At 37.3% G+C, this 12,335-nt stretch overlaps 1 protein-coding gene across 2 annotated transcripts in view; it reads left to right on the forward strand.

Moving 5' to 3' along the window:
* The window catches only part of GRIN2A (glutamate ionotropic receptor NMDA type subunit 2A), a 370,947-nt gene that overhangs the window by 298,693 nt on the left and 59,919 nt on the right, over positions 1-12,335 (forward strand). For both annotated transcript variants that reach the window (XM_037069016.1, XM_037069017.1), the window contains 4 exons: positions 806-974; positions 1,087-1,240; positions 6,036-6,161; positions 10,140-10,369. In XM_037069016.1, coding sequence (XP_036924911.1) covers positions 806-974; positions 1,087-1,240; positions 6,036-6,161; positions 10,140-10,369 — 679 coding nt within the window. The remainder of the gene's footprint in view (positions 1-805; positions 975-1,086; positions 1,241-6,035; positions 6,162-10,139; positions 10,370-12,335) is intronic.

The raw sequence follows: 12,335 nt of genomic DNA on the forward strand, positions 1-12,335 counted from the left end.
CCTGGGTAGATTATGATAGCTTTTGAGACAGCTTTTAAAACACTCTCTATTTTAATAGAGCCTTTTTTTTCTGATGAAGGACATTGCTCTTTGGTAGTGTCACATTTTATACTTCCTGCCATGTAGGGAGGGAGGGAAAGTGTTGTGAATGAGTGAGCCTTCCTTGGACAGATGACTCAATCGTGAGACATTAAATCTGTGGCCTCAAACATGGAGTAAACCTCACATCTCCTGATTATTAGCTGAAGTGTTTTTTCTTAGTAAGGAAAGTGCCTTTTCTAAGCCAGTCACCCTTACTTTGTCCCTCTGTTTGCAAACCCCTTTCTGCAATGATAGGATGCAGCACAACTCTTCACCTGTGAATAGCACATCCTCTTCTATTTTCTAGTAAGTTTTTATAGTTCAGTTAAGATCAAATAACTAAACTCTTGTCTAAAGAGGTTATATATGTGATAAACTTTTAAAAATAAGAGACAGTAACTATAGCACATAATAGGGATAAAAATACTACCTAATTAAGGGAAATGTCATGGAGATTAAGCCAATAATTAGTACAAAGCATTTAGCACAGTGCATAGCCAATAGCAATTACTCAATAAATGTTAGCCGTTGTCATGATCACTCTCATAATTAAGAACACTTTCTACTTTTGCTGTCATAATCTCACTACATACCCTTGGAAAAACCACTTCCTCAATTTGAGCTGCAATTTCCCATGTGAAAAACAGCAGAAGAGCGTAGCTAATGATTGTGAACAAATTTTCTGGTACTAATAGTTTATGGTCTTGGGATTTTTTCTCCACAGTAATTCAACCAACGAGGGAATGAATGTTAAAAAATGCTGCAAGGGGTTCTGCATCGATATCTTAAAGAAGCTCTCCAGAACTGTGAAGTTTACCTATGACCTTTACCTGGTTACTAATGGGAAGCATGGCAAAAAAGTTAACAATGTGTGGAATGGAATGATTGGTGAAGTAAGTTATCTTTTCATCTCACGGGCTCTCCTCATTCAGACTTAGGGCCTGAGGGCCTCAGTGATGTGAGGAGGATGAATAAAAGTGCTGTGCTTTCTTGCCTTATATCCAGGTGGTCTATCAGCGGGCAGTCATGGCAGTTGGCTCACTCACCATCAATGAGGAACGTTCTGAGGTGGTGGACTTCTCTGTGCCCTTTGTGGAGACAGGAATTAGCGTCATGGTTTCAAGAAGCAATGGCACTGTGTCACCATCTGCTTTTCTAGGTATTTGAACTTCATAGTCTCTATTACTTTCCTATAATGAATTATGGGTATGTTATCTTGCTTGCTCAAAGGATGGAATCTAGATAGGAACTGGTTCAGTTTCATTTAACCACATCAACATATTCCAAAGCATGTCACATTTGAATTATCCCAATTCACTTTTCCCCCCTCAGTTAATATCTTTCATTTATCTTTTTTAAAAAATAGTTGTTCAAGTACAATTGTCTCTATTTTTCCCAACCACTCTAATTTATCTTTAACTGGGAAAAATCTACTGAAAACACAATCACATACTGGTCTTGACTGGGTAGAATGTAGATGAGTAGACATATTTATTAGAGCCTTAAAGACATTTAAAGAATAAACCTACCTGTCCACAGTTAATTTAAATCAGCCCCTAATCTGTTATTGAACATCCACATCTCCATCCTCCATCCCTCAGTAGGATGACAGTCACTTATTTACTGGGTATAGGAGTGAAAATAATGATGACTGAACAATGATTTATACCAGTGCTCTAATAAACAAAATAGAAGTAGTCTGAAGAATATATACTGATTTAAGATTAATAGAGTCATATTTTAAATGTGACTATCCTTTAAGCTGAATGGCTTACAAAGCAGGAAATTCTATTTATGTTCCTCTCAACTATTCTATAGATTTATGTTTTTCATAGAATTGTTGTTAGGCAAAGTCAATTTGTATTTTCTATCATCTAGTTTTCTTTAGCACTATCAGTGTAAATGCATTCGGTAATCTGGCTAGAGTAGTTAAAACTGCATGGAACATACATAGCCAAGCATTTTTTTTAAAGGAAAATGTTGTGTTGAGCATTTGGCTAGCATAAATATTTTTTGATAGTGGCTATCTTGAAGATCACAGGATTTATATTAACTTCCCTTTGACATTCCCCTATTAGTGTTTCTCCCAAATTTGGGGAGGTTAAGATAAATATTGACACCTAGAAGAAAACTGTACAAGAGGGGGAAAACAGATTAAGATCAACTAAATTTATGGCATTTTTTAAGATAAAAATCCCTTTGTCTATTAGAGAATTCAAACTGCAGACCAGAGCCAATTTGTGGACACCAACTTCAGGCCTATCATCTTATTCCTCCATTGTCTTCATTTACTTGTTTGTCAGCATCCAATGAAACTTTTTATGCTTTATTTTCTTGAGTGAAATGTTGACTAACAAAGTTTTAGATACTGTGAGAGAGACATGGATTTACTATATTCATTTTCAATAATTTGTTTAAGCTATTGAAATCCTTTCCACTCACTAAGTTATGATTTTGCACCCCTTGCTTCAAATGTTATAACCTTTGTTGGCATAATATATACCTTAACAAGTTCACACTTCATTATGTTCCTTTTGTGCCTTTGTCTGAAATTGATAACAATGCCCATGTCTTAAGAAAGGAGCCCCATTATACCATGAAATACACAACCCATTGATCCATATATGCAACATGTGCAGAATCTTAATAATTATTAGTCACTCCTAGTCATTCCCCCCTCCTATTTCCTATGAGACCCTTTCACAGAGATCTTTATCCCTGAAGGTTCAGAAAAGTTTGGAGGAAGTGAATTTATGGAAAGAGATCTGTTTCTTTTCACAAATTTTCCACATATCTTCTTAGTGAGCTAGAAAGAACTTTTTTCCCAGTTCAATCAGAGAGAAAAAATATTGATTGGCTTGTTTCATAAAAATGGGTCACTGATATTGAATCTGGCCTCAACCCAGTCTCTCTAGATTTTTATCTTATCTTCATTAGTATAATATTTTCATAAAAGTCAAGCATTTTTGCTAAATTTGGCCAAGCTTCCTTTCCCCCCTACTCTTTCGACTGTATTTTAAAATAAAATAAAATAAAATAATTTGTAGGTAGGTGAAACTATTTTTGAAGCTGTTTCTACACAGTAGGCTTAATATTTTTCCTACTCACTAAATTACATCCCTATTCGATTGACTGTGCACCCCTTTATTTACGGTCATTATCTGCAGGTTTCCAAAGTCATAATGAACCGTGCTAAGCTACATTCTTTCCATTCACTGGCTCAGTCATCTGGAAGAGCCAAAACATTCAAAATCTGATTGCACAGCTCTTCATTATTTCCTATTCTCTCTTCTCTGCAAACCCCATTAACTCACATCAGAAACCCTTATAGGTAATGCCACTGAGTTTTTGTGTAAAAATGTAACCAGTGACTCTTCAAGGACAGAAATGACATCTTTTGCAATATTTCCATTCAGTTAATTCTAAAGACTTTCTAAGCAGGTTGTATTCTTTGATTGAAAGAAATGCTGACCTGGAGTCTCATAGATTGACATTCCCTCGTGGAGAAATGTTGCATCTGTTTTAAACCAGTGGAGGATGTAATCCAGAGCTACCCAAATTCTGGGTCACTCCTTAGACATTATAGATAGTGCTTTACCACTGTTCTGATGCTTTTCTTTGTTGTGGGGGGTTTGTGTGTATGTGTGCACATGCACATAAAGTATAATGTTTGACAATAGCAAACCTCAGGGCACTAATAGGTACCTAATGTAAACTTACTAAAATCAGAATACTGCAGCAGAATCCTTTTAGGTCTGTAGTGTGTTCACAGGTCAAAAGGTAGATGTTGTCCCCGGCAGGTTAGAAATCATCTGGCATCACTTGCTTGCTCAGCTTCTACCTGATTTTCTGACCAGTTAGTGACTAGGATGAATCAACTGCCAAATGAAGCCCACTTCAGGTTTATAGGTTCTGACATGGGAATAGAAGAATTCAATAAGGATTTCCCCTAATATTTTTATCATATTTTCTCACAACCTGTAGAGAAAAGGAAGTTCTTAAGAGAAGTAAGTATGCATGTTTTAAAAACAAGGATGCCTTTTACAGGACCCTGAACAGCATCCCTTACCACCAGTAACTAGAATCAAACAGTTATTTAATTTGTTACATGTATACAGTGTGCAGCACATACTACCAAATATTTCCTATGTACTTGTTCATTTGCTCCTCACAACGATCCTTGTCTGGTAAGACACACTGTGCCATTAGTATACCAACTTGGAGAATTAATTAAACATCTCTATTCTTGAATATTAAGTAATTTTTAATATCTCAACTACTCATTTATTTCTCCTTCATTGTGTAATGAATACACCTCATTACCAAATTGCTATGATGTTAGGGATATAATATTACTTATTACTTAAGCTAAATTTAGCTAATTTTCAGTTGTCTTGTTGATTTCTTCGGGCTTATCTTGCATTAGTTTTCTGTGTTACCTGTTGCTTTTTAACATATTTGCACTGTCAAAACTGCATTCTAAAGCATTCTGTCCAGTTTTAAAATGATCTGAAACAGTTAAAGCTTCAGCTATATTACTTTATTGTTATATCTTAATCTCATTATATGGGAGTTTATGATGGCCTCTAGTTGTATTAGGTAGTCACAGACTTTAGTAAGGTGGACTGCTATCAGCCTAGTTCTTTATGATTATTACTAGCTCCATCAGAAAAACAATTTAACAATAATAAAATGTCTGCTCTTCAAGAGGTATCATTAGGCTTCTTTCACTTTACTCTCAGAAAGTGTTTGCTTATGATGAAAAGGATTATAGACTTATTGTTGTCCCAGGGCACTTTCTTTTCAAATGATGCATTCAGGTACAGATACAGTCTGGGCCAAAAGTAGGTTTACAGTTGTAAGTAAGTAAAACACAGTTTATTCTTGTATTATTATTTATTAATTACTGTGTTTTCCATTTGAACAACTTGGAAACCTACTTTGGTCCCACTCTGTATATTCATTTTTTGAAAAATTTTAACCCCTGTTGATTTTCTAGCAAATCTATGTCATACACAGATAAATGGCTCCATTCAGCTCATTTGCATAGCCTCAATCAGATTGAATAGAGATGTTATTTTCTATATCGCTTACCTTTTTAGAGTGTTCTATCATTTAGAACCTTGTGACTTAGTCTGCCCTCTTGTGACCTCCACATGAAAATGAACTGGTGGAAACTACTTTTGGGGAAAATAATCATGTATCAATTTATTTCTTCATCCCCTCTGCTCTTTAAGTGATGCCTTCTCATTGAATTAACATGGGAATGTCCTCAAATGACTTTTCAGTTGCATTCAAGCCCATTACCAATATCAACAAAAGCCTAAAACTGTGTAGATCTCATCTGTCTGGAGCAGAAGGTGAGATGGAGAGTGTGTTAGCAGTGGTGGCAGACCGGACTTTCCAATATTCCTATCCACCCCCTTTATTATGATCCTTTTCTAACAGGTCACAATTGTCACACTACTTCTGGAATATCCTGCACATCATCCCTCCAGCACATAAAAATGAGTGAAAACAACAATTTAAATCCATGCTCATTGGCTGGAGCCTGACGGTTGACTATTTGAGTCTAGCCTTGTTTCTTCCCAGCTTTAGTTCCCTGGATGATTCTATGATTATATAGAACCCTGTGGCCTCCTTATTTTCATTCTAGCTTCCTCCCCTGGTATTACCATTCTATTTTGTTTTCATTATCCTTGACCTGATTTGTAAAATGTCATATGCTCTTCTCTATTTTTGTTCTATTCTGTACAGTCTTATAAAGTACCTCAAATATTTTGTGAAATAAAGAATAGTTCAAATGTACAAGTGAACAATGACTAGCTCCTTTTGAATGATCAGATTTGCACTAGAGAAAGTTTCTCGGTGAGTCTGCCAGCGGGCCTCTGGACTTCCTGCTGGCCCTGGCTGTGAGGAACAGTGAACTGACCAGGTCTCCTGTTTCTCTGCAGAACCATTCAGCGCCTCTGTCTGGGTGATGATGTTTGTGATGCTGCTCATTGTGTCTGCCATAGCTGTTTTCGTTTTTGAATACTTCAGTCCTGTTGGATACAACAGAAACTTAGCTAAAGGGAAAGGTAAGAATGCCTTCATAAACATTATTCAACAGTGATGCTATTTCATTTGCTTTCAGTTACTATTTCAGACTTGGAACACATTATCCCCTATTTGCTTGCTGAACTATTGTACAAATAGTTCTGGGTCATTGATATTACTTATTATTTTATCTGAAAAGAAGGATAAAATAAAATGAGACACTTCATCTTGTTATAATGTGGAGTTCATAGTTGTTAAGTGAAAACTACTGATACTCAATATGGTGAAAAAGCAGATTTGAAGAAGTTTTTCTGGCAATTAATTTTAATTATCTGTGTCAAAAGAAATCTTAAAATTGTACTAAATCTCAACTTTTGACTATGTAAGAAAATGGCTTTATAGAATCCAGTTAAAGAATATTCTCCAGAGTACTGAATCATAGTTGCATTCATTTTACAATAAATATAATTGTTAAATGGTATTTTCCTTCAAAGAGTTATATTTTCCTCTTCAAAGAGTCATATTTTCCTCTTCAAAGAGTTATATTTTCCTCTTGACAGTGAGTGACCTTTTTATTTGATAAAATGGCAATCAGTAGATAGAAAATTGAATTGGAAGGCACTCATTGGCTATAACTTATTAAGAGACTCCCACACAAACCAATATTCATGTCAACTACATAAACACATTGCATCATTTTGAGAGAATTTTTCTCATTGCACCATAAATTCTAAGTGGATGGTATATCAGAAAGATGCCAGGACCAAATCTCTTTCCTGAAAAATGGCTTGAGATTGTAGAAGACAACATGTCTTCAAAAAACAGTTATTCAAAAACAAAGCTCTTTAATTTGCCACATACTCTTTTCCCTTGGAAGATTCAGCATTGGAGACTGACAACAGGTGATGGGAATCTATTAGAAAGTTGGTTTTATTTTAATCCTCCACTGCTTCACCACTGAAAAGTGGTGATTACTATATAAACTATCTCCAATAAACCAAACATAGTAAAAATGCCATGAAAAACCATGTTGTGTCTAAATGGCAGAATTGCCAGGTCTTCACTAAAAGGTAATGCAACAAACCAGTAAGGAGGTCTCCAGCAGAGTGGCACCTGAGACAATTTTCAGTGGGTGATGAATAGAGCAGGTCTTTACCCTTGCAGAATCAGAGTTTGTGCTGTTTATGAACTCATGCATTTATCTGGTGACTATTGGTTGAGTGGGTACTATGTACCAGGCCCTGTGCTGGTGCAGGGGAGTAATTTGGTAAATTGGCTAGAAACGTACTGACCCTAATGGAGCTGAGAATTTAGTTGTGTAGATGATACTTAAACACATGAATTAATAATCACAGATTGTAATAAATCTCAAGAAGGAAAAAAAACAAAGTGAAGTGATGGCATGGAGATGCTACTTAAGTAAGATGGTCAAGCAGGGAAGAACTTTTGGAAGAGATGACATTTGAGCTGAGACTTAAAGAATGGGAAAATTTCAATCATGAGAAAAACTGAGGGAAAAGCATTCCATGCAGAGGGAACAGCAAATACAAAGGGTTTGATACTAAATAAATCTTGATATGCATAAGAAACAGAGAAGATGTAAGTGAGAGGGTTGGACAGTGGTATAAGATGGATCAGAAAGACAGGCTATTGACTATGGTAAGTATTTCAGGTTTTCTTCAACATACAGTAGGAAGAAGAAGAGCATAAAACATGGCCATGTGGAAGGTCACTGAACCTATCTGTCAAGACAATGAAAGGGGTGACAACATTGGAAGGAGGGGACCAATCAGGAAGGTGTACAGTTCTCCAAGAGGAAAGATTACAGTGGTTGGACTTGGATGGGGTAATAGAGATGGAGATAAGTGGATAAGTATGAGATGGATCTTGGAGAATAAAATTTTTTTCAGAGCCTGTCATGTGCAATAATTTCTCTTTTGGCTGAATCACATACTAGAAGCTTACTGTAAAACAAGGCTTTCTATTTCCTGCTTAACGGCATGTGGAAACTCTCAGGAAATGACAGCTACTTGTTTATTTGTGCAAAATGGTTTTCATTTCCATTTCACTGCACTTTATAGGGAAAATTATATGGCCTAGTAATAGTATTCATGAATCAGGAATTCCCAAAAGTCTTGGGCAGATTCCTTGCAACTGCCCATTTCTGATTCCTAGGTAGCTAGCTATCACTTTGGATCAATATGCACTCTTAATAAAATGAAGTAGTTCATGAAGTTAAGTGGATTGACTCTCATTATTTTTTTAAGAGTTCTCAGCCTCTTGGGGATAAGCCCAGAAGATCATAAAACTGGACAAAGAGAAACAGGAGTGCTTGAAGTTGAAAAGGATAAAATTAATGGCCTTTTCTTTTGTGTTATATATGGATATTATAAGTATTACTGTAGCCTGAGTTTGACCTCCAGTGTGTGAAAAGCATGCTTCTCCTAGGCTCTCTGCCAAGAGCTTCCATCATTCTACATTCTCTTCTGCCACTTTATTTATTGCCTACTCTGCTGGCATCTCCAAGTGAAGTCTGAGCAGATCAATTTTTTACATCTTCATTTACTTAAATGAAAATTAACCTTGTGTTAAAGAAAGGCCTTATTTAATAATGAAATGAGGACATACATTGATTTTTTTTCTTTGAGCAAAATATTGGGTTGGCCAAAAAGTTTCTTTATTTTTTGTACAGTAGCTCTAGTAGTGCTTAGTTGTCTTTGACTTAACTTGAAACAATTGTGTTATATGGTATTGTGATAGTTATCATATCAGCATTTATTTTTTAAAAAAATCAAAATTGGTGAATTTATGTATAGCCATTTTAATATCGAAAATGGAAGAAAATAAACAACTTATGCTTTGTTATTTCAAGAAAGGTAAAAAAGCAACTGAAATGCAAAAACAAAAGATTTGTGCAGTGTATGGAGAAGGTGCTATGATTGATTGAACATGTCAAAAGTGGTTTGCAAAGGTTCTCAGTACTATTGGCACTGTGGCCAAATAATTCTTTGTTGTGAGGCTGTCTTATGCATTGGAAGATGTTTAGCAGCACCCCAGGCTGCTACCCACTAGAAGCCAATAGCGGGAGATAGCCAACATACTCAAAATATCCTAATCAATAAAATTATTGGTGAAAATTAAAGTTGTGTTTTTAATTTTACAGAAAAATAGAAAACCAAATGGGCTTTTGGCCAATCTAATAGACCTGAAAGCCCTAACGTGTGCTTTTTATGGCCTACATACTCCCCCCACCCCCAAATAGATTTTGCCATATTGTCCTGCTTCTTAAGTTAAATCTGTTGCAAAGGAACATTTAAGAATCTTAAGAGTATAAGATTCTTGTTCCAAGGGTACACTGAGGGGAGGAGAATTAACATAATATCAAAGTTCATTTTCCATGACCCTGCAACCAACTGATTTCCATTGGTGAAGTGTTTGAAGAATTAAGCTCTATTGCTTTGTTCCTTAATGTTTCCATTTGGAGAGAGTTGTAGTTGGGCTTAATTCTTATATTGTGAACATTGTACATCTCAGTTTGAATAGGAGCAAATGCTAGGGACAATTGGATTAGAATACCAAACACCAGTGTCACTGAATTGCATGGTTCTTATTTGATAGCATATCCAGTGAATACTGGAGCTGTCCCCATGCACACATTTCTGGAAAGCTTTTTGTTCGGTTATTGAGGAGATTGCCCCCACAATAGAAATCAAATACAAATTTAAAATAGGTCATAACACTACTTCTCATTTAAACCCACATTTTGCATAATCATTTTTCTTCCTTTTTTGTTTTTTTCTTCTTTAAAGAAACCTGGCAAAAATCCAGCTACATAGAAATATGGGACAAATGCTAATTTGTATAGAAAAAAGGAGATATTGCGGCTGTAGTTCTGAGGCAATGGAGGGATGCAAATGTAGTGTAATTCCATCTTCTAGCAACTTTCAGTGGGGCCAGCGGCCATCATGAAGTTAGTAAACACTCAGAAAACACTGAGAATGTCCTTTCTTCATTTGCAGCACCCCATGGGCCTTCTTTTACAATTGGGAAAGCTATATGGCTCCTTTGGGGCCTGGTGTTCAACAACTCCGTGCCTGTCCAGAATCCTAAAGGCACCACTAGCAAGATCATGGTGTCTGTGTGGGCCTTCTTTGCTGTCATATTCCTAGCCAGCTACACAGCCAACCTTGCTGCTTTCATGATCCAGGAGGAATTTGTGGACCAAGTGACTGGCCTCAGTGACAAAAAGGTAAGGTCACTTTGCTTTCATCTCTGCCTGAGGTGTTGGTCACAAATGCTCTTCTCTTGGAAGGAAATGCTTTGGATTCTATCATCCAAACCCAGCTCCTCAAAAGCACAAAGCCAGAGGATTGTTTTTCTCTCAATTTAAATTGGCAAAGTTCTAAAAATCCTAGGAACAGAACTGTAAACATAGGCCTCCCAGGTCTGAAAGATTCCGGATCTAACTTGGAAGCCATTTCCCCATGGGGTCATTGCTCACAGTTATATGATCCTGCCAGTGATGAGGCTCTGTGACTCAGGGCGTGTTCTAGCTCAGGCTGGAGCTCATCCTTTCAAGGAGTGTGTTGTTGAGGAAGACCCATTAGCTTGGACAAGGAGAAACGTGGGGCAAAGTGGGATGCTCTAGGCTGTCGATGTCTCCTGGTTCTATGTTCTTCGAGGAGGGTCTTATAGACTCCATGCTTTGGATACTTCATCTACGATGTGAAAAAAAATCAGCTTGAAGCCACACACAGAGAGAAAGTTGACAGTTCCTTTTTACTCTGTGACTGATCAGCTCCATTATCAGTATGCCTTAATCACCTGAAATGTCTTCAAGGGACACGAAAAGAGCATAGCTTTTCATTTCCCACCAGTTCCTTTCAGTCAGACACACCTCCAACCCTCCCTCATGGTGCTGTGCTTACATCAGTAAGCTGAGAGTGGTAACACCTGCTCTCATTCTCCACTGAAATGCAAGGAAGGTTGTGGGGTGTGAGCAGCTATTCAGAAATGCACACAGAGGAAGAAAGGAGGTAAACCGGGTGCATCCTATTGAAATTCTCTAGGTTCAGGAAACGAATCCCGTCTTGCTATGCTCAGCAGAATGGAGATTGCACTGCTGCAACGATTTTCTGTCTTATATGTGGATAATTTGTTTCTCTTTATAAAATCGCACCATCATGTCTTCTTGACATAAGTCTGCATATATGCGTTTGGCATTCATCAATAAACTGCTGAATAGAAAATCAGCCTGTGAAAAGCCCAGCAGCTTATCCATGCTATCTGCCTGTGGTTGAAAGAGGTACAGAGAGCCTGTCATCAGAGAGATACTGAAAGGTTGGGGTGAGTCACCTTCACAAAATTGCCATCCTTCGTGGAAGTGGTTGTTCTCTCTCTGATGACTTCCCACTATAATTTAAGTAAATGCAATTCTGTTTACCCTGGTGACAAATACCTTTGCATTTTGCCCTACACCAAATATCCCCTACCTCTCCCTCATTAAGCCCCTTTCCATTCCTAAAAAACTCCAAGTTTATTTCCAACACAGTGCCCTTGCACTTTATGTCCTCTGCCTCCAGTGTTCTTCCCATTCTGAGGGCTGGTTCCCCTTTGATTTTCAAGTCTTAGAGAAACATTCACCTCTTGGGACTGTCTTTCCTGGCCACTATAGTGAACTTAGCAACCTGAGCTGGTGCTCCCATGAAACTTAAATTCTAACAGAAAGAAATAACCAACAGCCCTGGCTGGTGTAGCTCAGTGGATTGAGCTCGGGCCTGTGAACCAAACAACCCCAGTTCAATTCCACATGCCTAGGTTGCAGCCGGTTCCTGGCGGGGAATGCACGGGGCAACCGTACATTGATGTTTCTCTCCTTCTCTCCTTTCCTTCCTCTCTAAGGATAAATAAATAAAATCTTTAGGAAAAATAAAGAAATAAACAACAAATAAGTAAATGTAAACAAAGAAGAAAATTCCAGGCAGAAATGAGTGTTATAGAGGAAATAAAACTGATAAGATTAAAATTGACTTGGAGAGCTCAGGTACTCAGCAGGTGAGCAGATTAAAAAAAAGCTGTAGTACATTTACACAATGGAATAAAAAAGAAGGAAATCTCACCTTTTTCAACAGTGAGTGATGTTGCGAAAGGTGGACCTGGAGATCACTATGCTAAGTGAAATAAGCCAGTCAGAGAAAGACAAATGCCATGTGATT

Source organism: Sturnira hondurensis, unplaced genomic scaffold, assembly GCF_014824575.4.
Source record: "Sturnira hondurensis isolate 20B ecotype Veracruz unplaced genomic scaffold, ASM1482457v3 Scaffold0018337, whole genome shotgun sequence".
Classification (NCBI taxonomy): Eukaryota; Metazoa; Chordata; class Mammalia; order Chiroptera; family Phyllostomidae; genus Sturnira; species Sturnira hondurensis.